The 17,911-nt window shown below is 42.4% G+C and overlaps 1 protein-coding gene across 7 annotated transcripts in view; it reads right to left on the reverse strand.

The window, feature by feature from the left end:
- Positions 1-17,911, reverse strand: part of RYR3 (ryanodine receptor 3) — a 1,082,755-nt gene that overhangs the window by 477,697 nt on the left and 587,147 nt on the right. For 4 of the 7 annotated variants that reach the window (XM_073608696.1, XM_073608694.1, XM_073608695.1 and 1 more), the window contains 2 exons: positions 16,009-16,172; positions 10,843-10,921 (listed from right to left, as the gene is read on the reverse strand). In XM_073608696.1, the coding sequence (XP_073464797.1) occupies positions 10,843-10,921; positions 16,009-16,172 (243 nt within the window). Of the gene's footprint in view, positions 1-10,842; positions 10,922-16,008; positions 16,191-17,911 lie in introns of all 7 variants that reach the window. The other 3 variants (XM_073608691.1, XM_073608692.1, XM_073608690.1) reach the window with 1 other exon arrangement.

Below are 17,911 nucleotides of genomic sequence, written 5' to 3' on the forward strand. Positions count from 1 at the left end.
TGTTACTTCTATTCAAAGTCTGCAAAACAGACACCAGAATTTATCCAAAAAAAATCTCTAATCTTGTTTCGAATACACTAAATTGTGGCCTCATCATACAGACTGGCTCCCCAAGCTTGCAGGGAAAATGTCATTTTTTTCCTTTATAAATGTAATTTTTGCTGCAGCAGGTTCTATACACAGTACAGATGCGCTACTTTACATGCATGCTAAAGGGACACCCACCCACCACCCCCCCCCCCGGCACTATATTTAAAGTATTTTTTTGCCATTGTTTCACTTTAGGCATCATTAAATCACTGCTCATTTAAAAATTATCTTTTTAAAAAAACCTTTTTTTGCATTGATATATGTCCCCCAGGGCAGTGCCCGGACCCCCATACACTTTGTATGCCCAATAATTTGTATATAAGCCTTCAAATGGGGCACTTTTGATTTTTTTCAGTTCCGGGTCCTATAGACTTTAATAGGGTTCTTTTTCGGCTCTGAACTTTTGCAATGTTCAAAAGGTCTGGCGCGAACCGAACAGGGGGTCATTCGACCCATTTTTACCACACTCATCTACAAATTATGGGATCCATTTTGATAATAGTCAAAGACCATTCAGAATGTTCTTTAACTGCTTGCCGACCAGCCACCGTAGTTATACTGTGGCAGGTTGGCTCGGCTGCCAGAACTGCTGTACCGGTACGAAGGTCCCTTTAATGGCTATAGCAGGCCTGGAGCCAAAGCGATTGACCGGTGGCCGCGATGCCTGCCGGCCACCCAAGGTCGCTCCACAGAGAGCCAGAACAGGGATCTGTCAATATAAACAAACAGATCCCCATTCTGTCAGGGGAGTAGAGAGAGATCATCTGTTCCTAGTGATCAGGAACAGCGATGTCTTCCATCCTCCAGTCAGTACACTCCCCCCACAGTTAGAAACACCTCCCAGGAAACACATTTAACTCCTTGATCGCCCCCTAGCCCCTTCCCTGCCAGTGTCATTTATAAAGTAATCAGTGCATCAATATACGCTTATTGTCATTTCTTTTTTTACCAAAAATATGTAGCTGAATACATATTGGCCTAAACTGATGAAGAAATTCGTTTTTTTTTTTGTTTTGTTTTTTGGGATATTTATTATAGCAAAAAGTTAAAAATATTGGGGTTTTTTTTCAAAATTGTCTGTCTTTTTTTATTAATAGTGCAAAAAATAAAAACCGCAGAGGTGATCACATACCATCAAAAGAAATCTCTATTTGTGTGAAAAAAAGGACATCAATTTTGTTTGGGTACAGCGTCGCAAGACCGCGCAATTGTCAGTTAAAACGACACAGTGCCATATCGCAAAAAATGTCCATTAAGGCCATTAATCGGGTAAATCTAACCAGGGCTGAAGTGGTTAAAGTATAACTAAAGGTAAAAGTTTTTTGTTCATTTTAGATAGAGTGGAGAAGGATTACAACACCTGTCTGTTTTTTATTGCTGTCTGTACCCCATTAGGGAGCTTCACCCTCTCTATTTCTCTTTTATCACAGAAAAAGAAAGTAAAAGAAAACTCCAAATACTGGGTTCTCCCTAGAACAGGAATAGAGGGTAAATCTTCCTATGAAGATACTAGTTCAGGTGACTCTGAGAACAATAAGATATTCCCTCATTTTGATGATTTCTTCTCACTTCCTGTTTTGGTTATGGGACAGAAAGTAAAGGGAAATCTCCACAATGACACAGATGGCAAAAAATAAAAAAATTACTGGGGTTATAACCCTCACTTACTCTATCCAAAATGAAAAAAAAAATTAAAAAAGCTTTACCTTTAGTTTTACTAAATATATATATATATATATATATATATATATATATATATGTATATATATATATATGTATATATATATATATATATATATATATATATATATATATATATATATATATATATATATATATATATATTTATTATATTTAATTAGATTGAGGGGGAAAGGCAAAAATACAAGGATGACCTGAGTTGTGAGAGTTTGGTGAGTTATCAGGGGTCTAAACAGACTCCTGATGTCTCACATTTGAGGGAAAGAGACAGAGGACATAGCTACCCCACGATATAGAGGATAGGATAAATAGCTCAATCTCAGTTTTTGCGTACCACACAAAAATAAGCAGGGCAGTGACGTTACATCAGGATATGGAAATTTTACAGAATGACCTGAACAAAATAATGGAGTGGACAACCACATGGCAAATGAGGTTTAATGTGGAGAAATGTAAAGTAATGCACTTGGGGGCAAAAAACATAAGCAAAACTACTTACTAGGGTGAGAACCGATGGGGGAATCAAGGATGGAGAGAGATCTGGGGGTCCTAGTAGATGACAGATTCAGTAATAGCATGCAATGTCAAGCTGCAGCTACCAAAGGAGGCAGAATATTACACGCATAAAAAAGAAGATTTACTCCAGAGATAGAATGATAATCTTTCCACTTTATAAAACTCTGGTTAGGCCTCATGTACTCTGTCCAGTTCTGGTCACCAGTCCTCAGGAAGGATGTGCCGGAGCTGGAGAGAGTCCAAAGAAGGGCAACGAATCTAATAAGGGGACAAGACACCCTCAATTACGAGGAACACACACAAGCAATTTATTCTCGCTGGAGAAGAGACGCTTGAGAGGGGACATGATAGCAATCTACAAATACCTCAATGGTGATCCCAGCATAGGAAATAAACTATTCAGCCTCAGGGAGTGTACGAGGACACGGGCCACACAATGAGAAGAAGAAGTGGTTTAACCTTAAACTGCGCAGGGGGTTTTTCACTGTCAGGGCAATAAGGATGTGGAACTCTCTTCCACAATCAGTGGTGGCAGCGGGGAGTATGGATATTTTTAAAAGACTCTTGGATGTGCAGGGATATAGGAAATAATTATAGACACTGACACACGTGCACCTACACAGGTTGAACTGGATGGACTATTGTCTTTTTTCAACCTTACCTACTATGTAACTATGTAACCTTGTCTTTTCTCTGCAACCTCAGCTGCAGAAGGAGTAGGGGGTGCAAAGTGCAGAGGCTGCCTGTTCATTCACAACCTAAAGCATTGTAAACACAGAGGGTCATTTACTATAGCGCCACGTGCTAATTAGAGCTAAAACGGTATTCACTATAGCGCTGGTACAAAAAATACTCTCAAAAACAAATTTACTATAGCTTCCTGAAAACAAATAGCGCCCAAACTATGACTCTTGTTAGGACCACAACTATTGCACATGGAAATAATGTTTAGAGCATGCTATAGTTGCCTAAATGGTGCTGAAATATGCGGTATATTGTTTAAAGATAATCTGCTTTTAAACTGTGTGAAAAAGTGATTTCTACACTGAAATATCTTTAAAAGCCTGAGAAGAGATAAATTCCCCATCTCTTTACAACTAGGTGCCAACACAACTGAGCATGCTCAGACCTGCAAACAGCTCTCATTTTAACTCCCGTGACTTTTTTACCAAGAGTTATAGTAAATAATAAAATGAGCACTGGGTTAAAAAGCGTTTTTTTGGGAGTGCAAATATATATATATATATATATATATATATATATATATATATATATATATATATATAACTTATATAGGCGGGGCATGCTGGGACTGTGACGTCATTAGGGGGCGGGGTCACGACCTATATAAGTAATTGTGGAGCGCTCACACAGCATTACAGCGGGAGAGAGCATCGTGTCAACATCGGAAGAAGAGAAGAGGGAAGAAGACGACGCAGAAATCCAGGCCACCGCTAGCAAAAGAGCGGCAGAAGATAGCGGAGGAGCCGGCAGAAGAACCGGACACCAGTCAAAGAAGAGGTCAAACACTGGGAGAAGAGGCCGGAGAGCGGGAGAAGAACCGTACACCGGGAAAAGAGGCTGGCGAAGTCAGAAGAAGACGCCCGAAGTCGGAAGAAGACCCCCGGAGCTGTCTAATAAATTACTTTAAAAACCTGTCTAGTGTGTTTTTTTATTGAAACTTTTTCCCTAGGTGAATGGGTAGGGGTACGATGTACCCCATACTCATTCACATAGGGTGGGGGGCCGGGATCTGGGGGCCCCCTTATTAAAGGGGGCTCCTGTATTCTGATAAGCCCCCTGCCCGCAGACCCCAACAACCTGCGGCCAGGGTTATTGGGAAGAGGCCCTTGTCCTCATCAATATGGGGACAAGGTGCTTTGGGGGGGCGCCGCGCGCCCCCCTCCCCCGAAGCACCCACCCCCCATGTTGAGGGCATGCGGCCTGGTACGGTTCAGAAGGGGGGGCGCTCACTCGTCCCCACCCCCTTTCCTGACCGGCCAGGCAGCATGCTCGGATAAGGGTCTGGCATGGATTTTGGGGGGACCCCACGCCATTTTTTCGGCGTAGGGGGTTCCCCTTAAAATCAATACCAGACCTAAGGGACATCGTCACCTTCCCATCGCGCTCGCCGCAATAGGAAAATTTGTTTTTCCTTTTGCAGAGAGCGCGAGATGTAGTACCCTGCCCTTGCGTCGCATCTAGTCCAACGGACCATCATACAGACTAACGGGCTTTCCGTGAGGAATTGAGTCCAGCGGAGTTACGACAAAGATTTGAAGCAGGTTTCAAATCTAAAGTCCGTTGGATTTCCGACCGAGACGGTCCGTTGGAACTCCGATGCAGCCCACACACGGTCGGATTGTCCTCCGGATTCGGTCCGTCAGACCAGTCCGGTTGAAAAGTCCGACCGTGTGTACGCTGCATAACTCTTGGCTAATGTAATTCCACCAGTGGAAAATATGAAAAGTAAGTGCAGCGTTAATAAATTGTCTCAGCATGCACTGAGGCTAAAACTTGTGCCAGGTTTACACTGTGCGTGTACAACGTGGACGGTGAGAAAATCAAAATGAACACATATGATTAGAAACACATTAATTGTAGTGAACAAGTGTAAAAAGATAAAGCTTAAAGGGACATTTTGTACTCAAAATTTAGTGGGTACATAACATATCACCAATGAGTAAAACAGTCTGTTGTAGCCAACCAAACAAATAAGCAAGATAGCAGTGAAATAAATGTCCAGAAGTGAATAAAAATCCATCAAAGAATAAACTAAACATCATGTGACTTGAAGTGAAGAGAAGATTGCTGATAGATGATCCACCACCAATAAGTAGAAGGCTTACCAAAACGACTGAACTCAAACAGGCATACGCCTAATGAGTCATTCAAACTTGCGGTGTAATACACCAGGGAAAACCAGCCACAGCAAACATGACCTCCGGTTTGGGGATGTGTTCCAATGGTCCCTCTCAGTGACTCTCCAAATAGGTAGCCCACAGTAGGGGTTTTAGAGGGGGGGGGGGGGGGGCAAGCCAGACGGATGGCTTCTCGCAATGATGTGGTTATAAGAAAAGAAGGAAAGAGGGGCACATAGTGTAATTCCATTTTAAAAAACAAAGAGTATTTATTATAAAAAAGGAACACTCACATTTGTAAAGATAAAAAAGTGCTTGTTATAAAATATGACGCAGTGGCATCAGCAGAGCCCATCTGCTGATGCCACTGCTCCATTTTAAAGGGAAAAGTGAACTAAAGTGAACAAAAGCCCATCAACACTTGCCCTATGGGTGACCAAAGTGAAAAATGAAATTATACTAGGGCATAGTCATAACTGACATAGGTCAGGTGACAAAATAGGGTTGTAACAAGCAGAAGATCAAGACAGCAGACAGGCAAACTACAGGAACCAAAATCCATAGAAAAAAATATTTTATTAAGCACTATCCAACTGCAATGAGAAAAACTTGTTTTTACTGCTGAGTGATATCACAGGCACCTTAAGGTACGCTTACACGTCTTCAGCACATCCAGCCACAAAAGCCAGTATGGCAGTCAGCCTAAAGTGGAACTAAAGCCTAATGCCGCGTACACACGGTCGGACTTTTCGTCTACAAAAGTCCAACGGACGCCGACGGACTAAAGCTGGCTGGTAATCCGATCGTGTGTGGGCTTCTCCGGACTTTCAGCAGACTTTTTCAGCCTCAAATCCGACGGACTTTAGATTTGAAACATGCTTCAAATCTTTACGTCGTAACTACGACGGACCCCGAAATCCGCTCGTCTGTGTGCTAGTCCGACGGACAAAAACCCATGCTAGGGCAGCTATTGGCTACTGGCTATGAACTTCCTTATTTTAGTCCGGTGTACGTCATCACGTACGAATCCGTCTGACTTTTGTGTGGTCGTGTGTAGGCAAGTCCGTTCGTTAGAAAGTCTGCTGCAAGTCCGCCGAAAGTCCGCCGGAAGTCTGTCGGACAGGCTGTCGGACTTTTGTAGACGAAAAGTCCGACCGTGTGTACGCGGCATAACACTAGTCTTAAAAATGTTCTTCCCCTACCTATACTGCCTACCTTGTGTAAAAAGGATCTGTATACATGGCTTTATTCAGTCCAGCCAGGTCACGTGATCCTGCAGCTCCGGCTCCCCTGTGTCATGGAGTGCTCAACTCGGGAATTCTGGGAACTGCAACGCCACTCAAAGACTCAAAAGACCAAGCTGTTGTTGGCACTCCCTCCTCGACTGCCAGTTGCACTGCTATTTAGGATGTGACAGCAGACTCACGGCTGTGTCTCAAATTACATTCAATAGTATGTGTAGAGCCATGGTTTGCTACTCATGCAGTTCTGCAGAACCTACTTACCCTGTCAGGACCTAAAACCTCTTCCTGTCAATCCCTTGCACTCTGCCCAGGTAAACCCAACCCCAAATATCATGAATGGCCATTTCCTTTTAGCCAGGTGGGAAGTCACTAGAGGCAGTAAGTAAACACTGCTTCCACTCACCACCAACCTTAGGGGGCACACAGCAGCAAAGAAGGTACCTATGCACTAGGAAGCAGCAAGAGGAGCACGTCTCCACTAACCAGTAACAAGGGGGGCACTTCTCCACAGACCAGGAGAAAGGGGGGAGGGCACTTTTCCACTGACCAGCAGCAAGGGGGGCAATTCTCCACTGACCAGCAGCAAGGAGGGCACTTCTTCACTGACCATCAGCAAGGAGGGTGCTTCTCCACTGACCATTAGCAAGGGGGGGCTTTTCACTCACCAGCAGGAAGTGCCTCAGAGATTATATTAGGAAGCCCTGTATATTTCTTATATTTTGTACTTTTTCCTGCATTTTTTTAATTTAAAAAATACCATAGAAACACTTATTTACCACCACTGATAGGTGGTGAGGGGGTGGAGACAAGGGTGGCCACAGGCAGGGGGGAGAGTACGTGCACCTATTTCCAAAGAAAATAAAACCCAAAAACTTTTTTAGCGCACTCAAGTACTTGTGACTATAAAAAACCAGTTCATGTCCATAAGTTGATTACACTGCAAATCCTCAGTCTAGGCATTGGAATCATCAAGAGTAATAAAACACCTTTTGCTGCCTTTGGTGCTGCTACTCACAAGATTGGGGAAACCTACAAATTACATATGAACAAACAAGAAAAGCACACACTATGTGCAGTAGAGTTAAAAGCTTTAATGTTAAAATCAAATGCAAATTGGCCACTCACAAAATCAAAATAGAAAAAGCATACACTCAACACTCCCAGCATGGATGCCTCTCTGTGTTCACACTTGTAGTCCTGGATAGCAGTGCTGTCAGATGGAGGAATACCTGCAGCTGAAGGACAGACCAGAGCTCTGTGCACAGGCACAGTGTATTGCAAGGGATCTCCTGGATGATGTCACATGCGGGCGGAGCAATGGGTGTGGCTACATGTTTCAAAGGACCTCATTCTTTGTCAAGCCTACCTAGAGGGAATACTGTGATTGCTTTATACAGGAAAATGTGAAGGGCACATGCCACAACACTGCAACCAATTATTCTCTAAACTAACAAGAACTGCAGCTGACAAACTACATAGACCAGCTGGACCATAGAAAAACAACTAACAGCTGGACAGTTTATTTTAGTATTACACTGCTACTCTATTTCATGTGTATCTTTTAAAAATATTTGTTTCTGTTAGTTGTTTTTATATGGTCCAGCTGGTCTTTGTATTTTGCCAGCTGCTGTTCTTGTTAGTATTGACAATAATGAGTTTCAATGCTGTGGTATGCCCCCCCCCCCCCCTTCTTCTGTTTAAAGCAATCACAGTATTCCCCCTAGGTAGGCTTGACAAAGAAGAAGGTCATTTAAAACACGTAGCCATGCCCATTGCTCCACCCGCATGTAATATCATCCAGGAGATCCCCTGTAACACACTGTGCCTGTGTACAGAGCTCTGGTCTGTACACTACTATCCAGGACTACAAGTGTGAACACAGAGAGGTGTACATAGTGGGAGTGTTGAGTACATGCTTTTTCTATTTTGATTTTGTGAGTGGCCAATTTGCAATTGATCTTAACATTAAAGCTTTTAACTCTACTGCACCTAGTGTGCACTCTTTCTGATTTTGTTTGTTTGAATGTGCACCTACTTTCACCCATTTTCTTACAACAGAAGCCCTGGTTAAATAGGCATGTGCTACTGCACAACAATGGCTGTTAATACAGATGATTGCAGTGAATCATAACAAGTATTAAAGAGAGGTACGTCAATCACCAATAATAATTTTCAGTGAGGCACCTGTTTATATACAGTAAAGCCTCGTACACACGATGAGATTGTTAGCAGGGGATTATCTGTTGATAGACTGTTGTCCTAAAATCTGACCGTTAGTACGCTCCTTCTGACAATTGTTGTCCAACTTTTGTCCAACAAATGTTGGATGGCAGGCTAATAAATTTTCGGCGGACAACTGTCTGTTGTCTGATTTCCGTATCATCAGTACACAAGTCCGTCACACAAAAGTCGAAAGTACAAACACGCATGCTCGGAATCAATGCTCACCAAACATGAAATTAGCAGAAGGGGCCCAAAGGGTGGCTCCCAAGTGCTGAAATTCCTCGTAGTACATCACTACGTTCATGTTTGTTGGCCGACAATTGTGTACCATTAGTATGCAAGACAAGTTCCTGGCACACGCCCTTTGGACAGAAATAAGACGCTCGGTTGGCCAACAATTTGATCGTGTGTACGAGGCTTTAGTCTCAGAACTTCCCACAACATCATGTGAATTAACCACTTCCATACCGGGCTAATTTGGCACTCATCTCCTACATGTAAAAAACATAATTTTTTTGCTAGAAATTACTCAGAACCCCAAAAAATTATATATGTTTTCTAGCAGACACCCTAGGGAATAAAATGGTGGTCGTTGCAACTTGTTATGTTGCACGGTATTTGCGCAACAATTTTTCAAACGCATTTTTTATGGAAATGAATCCAAATCATGAATTAAAAAATAACAAAACAGTAAAGTTAGCCCAATTGTTTTGTATAATGTGAAAGATGATGTTACGCCAAGTAAATAGATACCCAACATCTCACGCTTTAAAATTTCGCTCACTCATGCAATGGCGCCAAACTTCGCCATCTCTATAGGCGAGGCTTTAATTTTTTTTTACAGGTTACCAGTTTAGAGTTACAGAGGAGGTCTAGTGCTAGAATTGTTGCTCTTGCTCTAACGCACGTGGCGATACCTCACATGTGGGGTTTGAACGCCGTTAACATATGTGGGCAGGACTTATTTGTGCGTTCACTTCTGTGCGCGAGCACACAGGGACGGGGGAGCTAGAATTTTTTTTTATTGTTTATTTTACCGGGCCTCCGATGGTCATAGAGATGACTGGTGACCATCTGGTCACCAGAAATCTTTATGCTCGTCATCCGGCGGCGGCGGATTCTTTCTCCAGGTCCCCGATGGCACGGGAAAGCCCGGAGAAGCACCGGAGGGCTACGGGAGGGGGTTGACCCCTCCCGTCGCCTGTAAGAACGATCAAGCGGCGGAACTGCCACTATGATCTTTCTTACGATGCACAGAATCGCTGGCACTAAAAGATGATGTCTGGATGATGCCTGCAGCTGCAGGCATTATTCAGATATCCTCACTGAAAATCAAGAACGTCATATGACGTCCTTGGGCTGGAAGGTGAATCAGAAATGAATGCATGCAGAAAGTAGGGTCTATGCCACATTACACTGCAAGATGTTAATATAATGGGTGAGACAGAAGTAAAAAAAGGCCATGATCTGTAGGGAGTTGTGGTCCCCAATTACTGTCCAAACAGCTCCTATTATAAACCTCTAAAAATGAAAAATATGATAGAACTCTTCAAATCCTCAGTGAACCACAATTCTTACTATTGAATATTTGCCAATATTTTGCACAGCATATGAAAGTGTATAAAGACATTCTGTTATATATGTTAATGCACACATGCTAACATGTTTACATCTTTCCAATGATCACACTTGTCCTGACCACCACACCCACTGCATAGCCATTTACTGGCAAGCTCAGTGTGCTGCTGCTTCTCCTCCCCCCAGCTCTTATGCAGCTGAGAACAGAGGGAATGTAATTACTTATAAAAAAGGGGAAGAAATGTATTTAGAATGTTTTTTATATCTATACAAAAATGTTTTGCCTTTCATTTATATTTTAAAGTGAATGGGTTGATTTACAAAGTGACTGTTTACAAATACTATAACCATGAAAAGTAGCCTGCAGTGCCTATCAGTGAAACTAACAGCCAGCTGTGTGAAGCAAATAAATTGTGAATTCCCAAAGGAACAGGATATAATGCTTAATATTCCATTCTGATAAAATATCTACATACATATTTATGCATAAATATTTGCTGTGAACCAAGTTTTCTGATATTGTACTCTTATGGAGAAATTTACTTTTGTTTTGAAAGAACACTGTGTATGCTAATATTTAGATATATAATATTTAGATAAGCATATTGTGAACATCATACATTCTGTACCTTGTCATAGGCCCATTTATCGTGGGAGTGCTCTGCGAATTTATTGACAATATATTCCAGCTTCTCAGGTAATGTGAGGCTGTAAAACAAAAGCATACAAAATTTTAAAAAAAGCGCTTGTAAGTCGGAAATGAAAAAGCTGCTTCAGCATGATTCCAATCTTCTCTTGAATTTACCATTAACATAGCATTATTACATTTCAGTATGTCTTCCATGTTATCAGTCAGACAGCTCCCCAAGGTGAAAAACTATAGATATAGTTATGTGAATTGTGATACACAGTACACGAGAGATTAACATTTTATTCCCATATTGTGCACATTTGACATGAATATACAGGAGCAAAAGACAAGCCATATAAAACACATTGCCATCCTGTCACTAGACATGTGCAGAACAGAAAAATGTGTTTAGTTTTGGATAGCTTTGTTCTGTTACTAATTTTGTTTCATTGATTCATTTCTGAATTAATTTAGTTTAGTTCAATTTAATTTAGTTTTGTTTATTAATTTGCTAACGAATTCCAAATTCTCAGAACAATTTGAATTTGGATCTGTTGAAAAATGACCAACCGATTCGGACTCTGTGTGAAGCTGATTATTAAAATGTAAACAAATAAATTCCGGCAATGAAAAATGGCATGGAGTCCCCCCTAGAATCCATACTAGACCCTTATCTGAGCATGCAGCCCTGCCCCCTCCTGAACCCTGCCAGGCCACATGCCCTCAACATGGGGGGGGGGGTGCTTTGGGGACAAGGGCCTCTTCCCCACAACCTTGGCCAGTGGTTGTGAGGGTTTGCGGGCAGGGAGCTTATCGGAATCTGGAAGCCCCTTTAACAACAGCACCCCCCCATGTTGAGGGCATGTGGCCTGGTATGGTTCAGGAGGGGGGCTTGCTCCCCCCTTTCCTTGCCTGCCTGGCTGCATGCTCAGATAAGGGTCTGGTATGTATTTCAGGTTGGGCCCCATGCCAATTTTTTTTTTTTTTACATTTTGGCATGAGGACATGGATTACTGGAACCATGTCCTGTAGCCTGATGAGACCAAGATAAACTTATTTGGTTCAGATGGTGTCAAGCGTGTGTGGCGGCAACCAGGTGAGGAGTACAAAGATAAGTGTGTCTTGCCTCCAGTCAAGCATGGTGGTGGGAGTGTCATGGTCTGGGGCTGCATGAGTGCTGTCGGCATTGGGGAGCTACAGTTCATTGAGGGAACCATGAATGCCAACATGTACTGTGACACACTGAAGCAGAGCATGATCCCCTCCCTTCAGAGACTGGGCCGCAGCGCAGTATTCCAACATGTAAACAACCCTAAACACACTTCCAAGACGACCACTGCCTTGCTAAAGAAGCTGAGGGTAAAGGTGATGGACTGGCCAAGCATGTCTCCATACCTAAACCCTATTGAGCACCTGTGGGGCACCCTCAAATGGAAGGTGGAGGAGCGCAAGATCTCCAACATTCACCAGCTCCATGATGTCGTTATGGGGGAGTGGAAGAGGACTCTAGTGGCAGCCTGTGAAGCTCTGGTGAACTCCATGCCCAAGAGGGTTAAGGCAGTGCTGGAAAATAATGGTGGCCACACAAAATATTGACACTTTGGGCCCAATTTGGACATTTTCACTTAGGGGTGTACTCACTTTTGTTGCCAGTGGTTTAGACATTAATGGCTGTGTGTTGAGTTATTTTGAGGGGACAGCAAATTTACACTGTTATACAAGCTGTACACTAACTACTTTACATTGTAGCAAAGTGTCATTTCTTCAGTGTTGTCACATAAAAAAATATAATAAAATATTTACAAAACTGTGAGGGGTTTACTCACTTTTGTGAGATACTGTATAAGTAGAAACACTAGCAGTAAATATAATGCAGCACTTTCACAATTTTAACATAAGCAATATTACCATAAACAATGTAAAAGAAATTGTGAAAAACTAACTCTAACTTGTCTAGTGAAGTCCAAGAATAACACCTGTGTGCTTCAACACCAGGCAGCAGTGATCTTCATGTGCAAGCCCATCACCAACAACTAGAAGGTATACCAGAGTAAAAACCTTACATACAGAGGTATATTGCACTCAGGATGTATTCAAAAAGAGAGAAATATCTGCACTTGAAAAAAAACATATATAAAGGCAGCCAACACCAATGTTTTGATTACACACCAAGAAAGGTTTAAAGATACAAGGGGGGCAGCGCCAAATAAACCATTAAAAGTCTCTATAAAGAATTATGAAGAAGTCCATATAATGTGTAGATGGGAGGATCTCCACACACCAGCATCAGTGAAAGAAAGTGTGATCTAATCGTCACCACTGTGTGAGAAAGCCAGTCTGCTTACCAGATTGTGTTGACCCTCGAGTTATAGAGAGGTCAAAACCAGCACTGGAAAAACAAAGGCCGGACGAATCATCAGCAGTCTCAATGTAATGTCCGTCACTACAGGCTGCTTCAACAGGATGTGCATGAAAGAATCCCACTTCCAGAAATAGATTTAGGGTAACCTCAAAGGAATGCAAATAACAACACAATGGTACAGTACGTCTAGGAAGCTAAAATCGCTGATTTGCATCCCATCTATCGCATAATGTGTTCTAGAGACATTTACTTAGCATGCATTAGCCTGGGGCAGCATCAATGTACTTCTTCTTTCCCTTTAACAGCTATCTAACAAGCAGATCCCACAAGCACCAGAAGATCTTGGCTATGACAACCTCAATCTTCTTAACCATATCAGACACCCCCAATATAATATAAACATAATAAGGGGCAAAAGAAAACTCACATAGTGTAATAAGTCCAAACATTTATTTGTGTAAAGACTTAAAACCAAGTATAAGATCAAGCTAGCAAAAAGACACTTTAATTAAAAGCCACTGCTCACCAGAAGCTATAGACATCAGTGTGCACAACAGACTTCACCCAACATGTTTTGTCCAATAGGACATCTTTAAATGCTGAGTGCAATATATTTGTGTATGTGAGGGCTTTGCTCTGGTAAGCCTTCTAATAGTCGGTGATCGGCTTGTACATGAAGATCATTGGTGCATGGTGTTAAAGCACACTGGTGTTATATCTGGACTTCACTAGATATGTTAGAGTGATTTGGACTTCTATTCGTTTCACACAATTTGTTTTTATGGTAATATTGTTTATGTTAATATTGTTGAAGCGCTGAATTGTATTTATTGTGCATGAAACACTTTAACCACATGCATTTTATATAATTTTCCAAACAGATAGAACTTTTTTTGTGGTATTTAATAATCACTAACTCTTTTGTTACTTTGTTTTTCTATATAAAAGACACATTACCAATATTTCCCCCATTTTCCTTTACAAAACACACCAAACAAAACTGCCAGGGTAGTACCAACACCCGCAAATGACTTATTTTTGGAAAGCAGACACACTCAGATAACCTAATTTTTTCCAAATGTTTGGGGAAATATAGAAACATGTTTGTATTGAAGTGGTTAAACATGAAGCTTGGTACAATAAACACATTAATGTATAGGTACGTAGCCTCCAAGCTTTGGCCCTTTGTTTGCCTGTATCCCTGGGGCACTGTTACTCCCACTGAAACAAAGCACTATTACTTCCACTGACACCAAAGATGGGGCAATATTACTCCCACTGACACCAATGATGAGGCATAATTCCTTCCAGTGATATAAATGACCAGGCACTATTCTTCCCACTAATATTAATGATGAGAAACGTTCCTCCTCCTACTGACCACAGACATTCCATTGATTTTTTACCCCCACTGACCACCAGGCTTCAAATTGCCTGCTTCCACTGATACTGGTGCATTTTCTACCAAATCCTGAAGGAAAGTAAACTTGCCCTTTCTTTATAAAGTTTGGAGACCCCTGGTATAGGTCATACACAGAGGGAGGAGGAGGTGAAGAGGATAAGGTACAGGTCCCATACTGTGGGAGGATAGAGATGAGAGGGTTAATGTGCAGATGTTAAGGATGAGGGAGATGAGTGGTTAATATATACACTATATTTTCAAAAGTATTGGGATGCCTGCTTTTACACGCACATGAACTTTAGTGGCAACCCAGTCTTAGTCCGTAGGGTTCAATATTGAGTTGGCCCACCCTTTGCAGCTATAACAGCTTCAACTATTCTGGGAAGGCTGTCCACAAGGTTTAGGAGAGTGTCTATGGGAATGTTTGACTATTCTTACAGAAGCGCATTTGTGAGGTCAGGCACTGATGGTGGACGAGAAGGCCTGGCTCACAGTTTCTGCTCTAGTTCATCCCAAACGTGTTCTATCAGGTTGAAGTCAGGCCATTCAAGCTCCTCCACCCCAAACTCGCTCATCCAAGTCTTTATGGACCTTGCTTTGTGCACTGGTGTGCAGTCATGTTGGAACAGGAAGGGGCCATCCCCAAACTGTTCCCAAAAAGTTGGGAGCATGAAATTGACCAAAATGTATTAGTATGCTGACACCTTAAGAGTTCCCTTCGCTGGAACTAAGGGGCCAAGCCCAACCCCCTGAAAAACAACCCCACACCATAATCCCTCTTCCACCAAATGATTTGGACCAGTGCACGAAGCAAGGTCCAAAACGACATGGATGAGCAAGTTTGGGGTGGAGGAACTTGACTGGCCTGCACAGAGTCTTGACCTCAACCCGATAGAACACCTTTGGGATGAATTAGAGCAGAGACTGCGAGCCAGGCCTTCTTGTCCACATCAGTGCCTAACCTCACAAATGCACTTTTGGAATAATGGTCAAACATCCTATAGACACACTCCTAAACCTTCCCAAAAGAGCAAAGGGTGGGCCATCTCAATATTGAACCCTACAGACTAAGACTGGAATGCCATTAAAGTTCATGTGCGTATAAAGGCAGGTGTCCCAACACTTTTGACAATATAGTGTATGTCTAATATAGACAGGATGGAGATCTTTTGTAAGAGGAAGGGAAGGGCTCCCAAATGTAAACAGTACGCTGCCATTGGATGACAAGCACACTGGTTGCCCAAAGGAGGATTTGTGAAGTGCAGTTTATAAAAGCCACTTCAGAAATAGACACCTACCTCCCCACAGTTGTTTTTACAATAAGGCAGTAGGGGAGGTGATTAAAACAATATAATTTCTACACTTTTGGAGAAGTTAAATGTAGGGCTGTTACAACTTACTTGGCAGTATTAACGGGTTTTGGATCAAAGTTTCCTTCGGCATCCACTGACATCTGCTTCTCAGGTGTTGCTTTAATTCTGGTGTCAACGTAATCTGGTGGCAGAGCTCCAGCTATTGCACTGAGACAGGGCATGCACATTCTGAAGAGTTCAGCATCATACTTCTGCAGGAGAGATAGGAACTAGTTGGAAAGTCCCACAGAAAAACATGCAATTTGTTAGTGACAGCGACACAGCCAAATCACATCAGCAAACGGAGAACACATTTAGAAAAGTAACAAGGCCACAAGTTCTGCATTTCAAGCTCAAAATCAACCATTCCACAAATTCATGCAAAAATAATAGGCATCTAGGATTATCTATGTAAACCTTTATTATGAAATCTGTAAAGCGCTTGTAGTACCAACAAGCTAAAAGGAGGATCTAAAATGCCTTAAAGTCAAAATAATGGTGCACAGGAGTAGCAAATTAAGAAAATGAGTGGGTTCTTTCTTTTTAATACAAAAACATTTCTATATCTTAATATTGGCATCATATTTTTTAGGCAACATTTCAAACTGCTATAAATGTAGTTAAAGCAAGGTAGGCAACAGGTCAACCTCGTTCTACCCATCCATCACAACCGCTGCCATGCCAGCCGCAAGCTCCTGACCTCACCCGCCTCTTAGATCTGAGATTAAAGCAGCAATAGGCATTGTAAAGTTGAGAGAAGTCCTAGGCACCTCCTCAATTCCTACGTGTCACATGATTCAGCCAAAGGGAGATCCAGGAGGACTTGTCTCTGCAAGCCGCTGGTGCATCTAAGGTCTGATGAGTAAACTTTACAGAGGGAGGGGGGAAATTGCGCTGTGGGCGAATTTAGCTTGTAGGCAGGTGCCAATAGAAGTGCGGTGCTGCCCGGGTGAGGAAGGGTTAATGCAGGTTCTGTATTTTCCCAGGCTTTCCTGGGTTCTATCTTACAGCTTGTATTACATGTAAAAGAACGAAGAATGGGCTCAGAGGGAAGAAGCAGGGACTGCATGGAAAAGTGGAGAAAAGTCCACCTATGAAGATGTAACCAACAACAACCCATGAGCTCCCCACATGGGAAACTACCTCTCAAAGACTCTACAAGTTATGGACTGCTACATGGAAAGGTATGCCCTGGCAGAGTGGGACCAGTTAGTTAGATGAAGAACTATGCTATATGAACTTGGAGTGTATTATTTAAGTATGCTAAGTAAATGGATTAACCATTCAAAAGCCTGGTCTGAAGTTATTTAAAAAGGGGTGCATGGCAGTATATGGTGTGTGGTATGGAGACCCCATGAACCTAGCCACATAGTATGGTAGAGCTAAAGGAGTTAATCAAGTGCACACATGAGGCCCATGCTTAGATGCTTAGTGGACAGAAGGACCCCATTCTATCACTGGGAGTGAGGTGGCAGAGAAAAGCTGGACTGGTGGAGCAGGACACGGGCTCAGCGGTGGAGAGTTACACAGAACGGATCTGTATGTGGTTCACACCTGCACACAGTGCATGACTTGTCTCTGACCGGGGGGGGGGGGTTCCACCTTATTGTTGACTTTCACATGAACATGGTCCCGCCTGGTCTCAGACATTAGTGAGCGCATACACGTGAAAAGATGCTCCCACATGCAGGGCGAGTAGGCCCTGCCTACAAACCTAAGGAAGTTCTATTGAAAGTTGGTATTTTGCTTGTGGAGGAAGACATGTTTAAGTTACTCCTAACTGCTGCACTTTGAGTTATTTACTCCTGTCCTCTAAATTCTGTATTGCATCCTAATGACCCCTGCATGCTGCGTTATTTACTGCTGACCTTTTAACTCTGTGTTACATACTATTGATCCTTGCACTCTGCGTTTCTTACTACTGGCCCTAAACTCTGCATTCCACTGCCCC

This window comes from Aquarana catesbeiana, linkage group LG13 (genome assembly GCF_042186555.1).
Source record: "Aquarana catesbeiana isolate 2022-GZ linkage group LG13, ASM4218655v1, whole genome shotgun sequence".
Taxonomy (NCBI): Eukaryota; Metazoa; Chordata; class Amphibia; order Anura; family Ranidae; genus Aquarana; species Aquarana catesbeiana.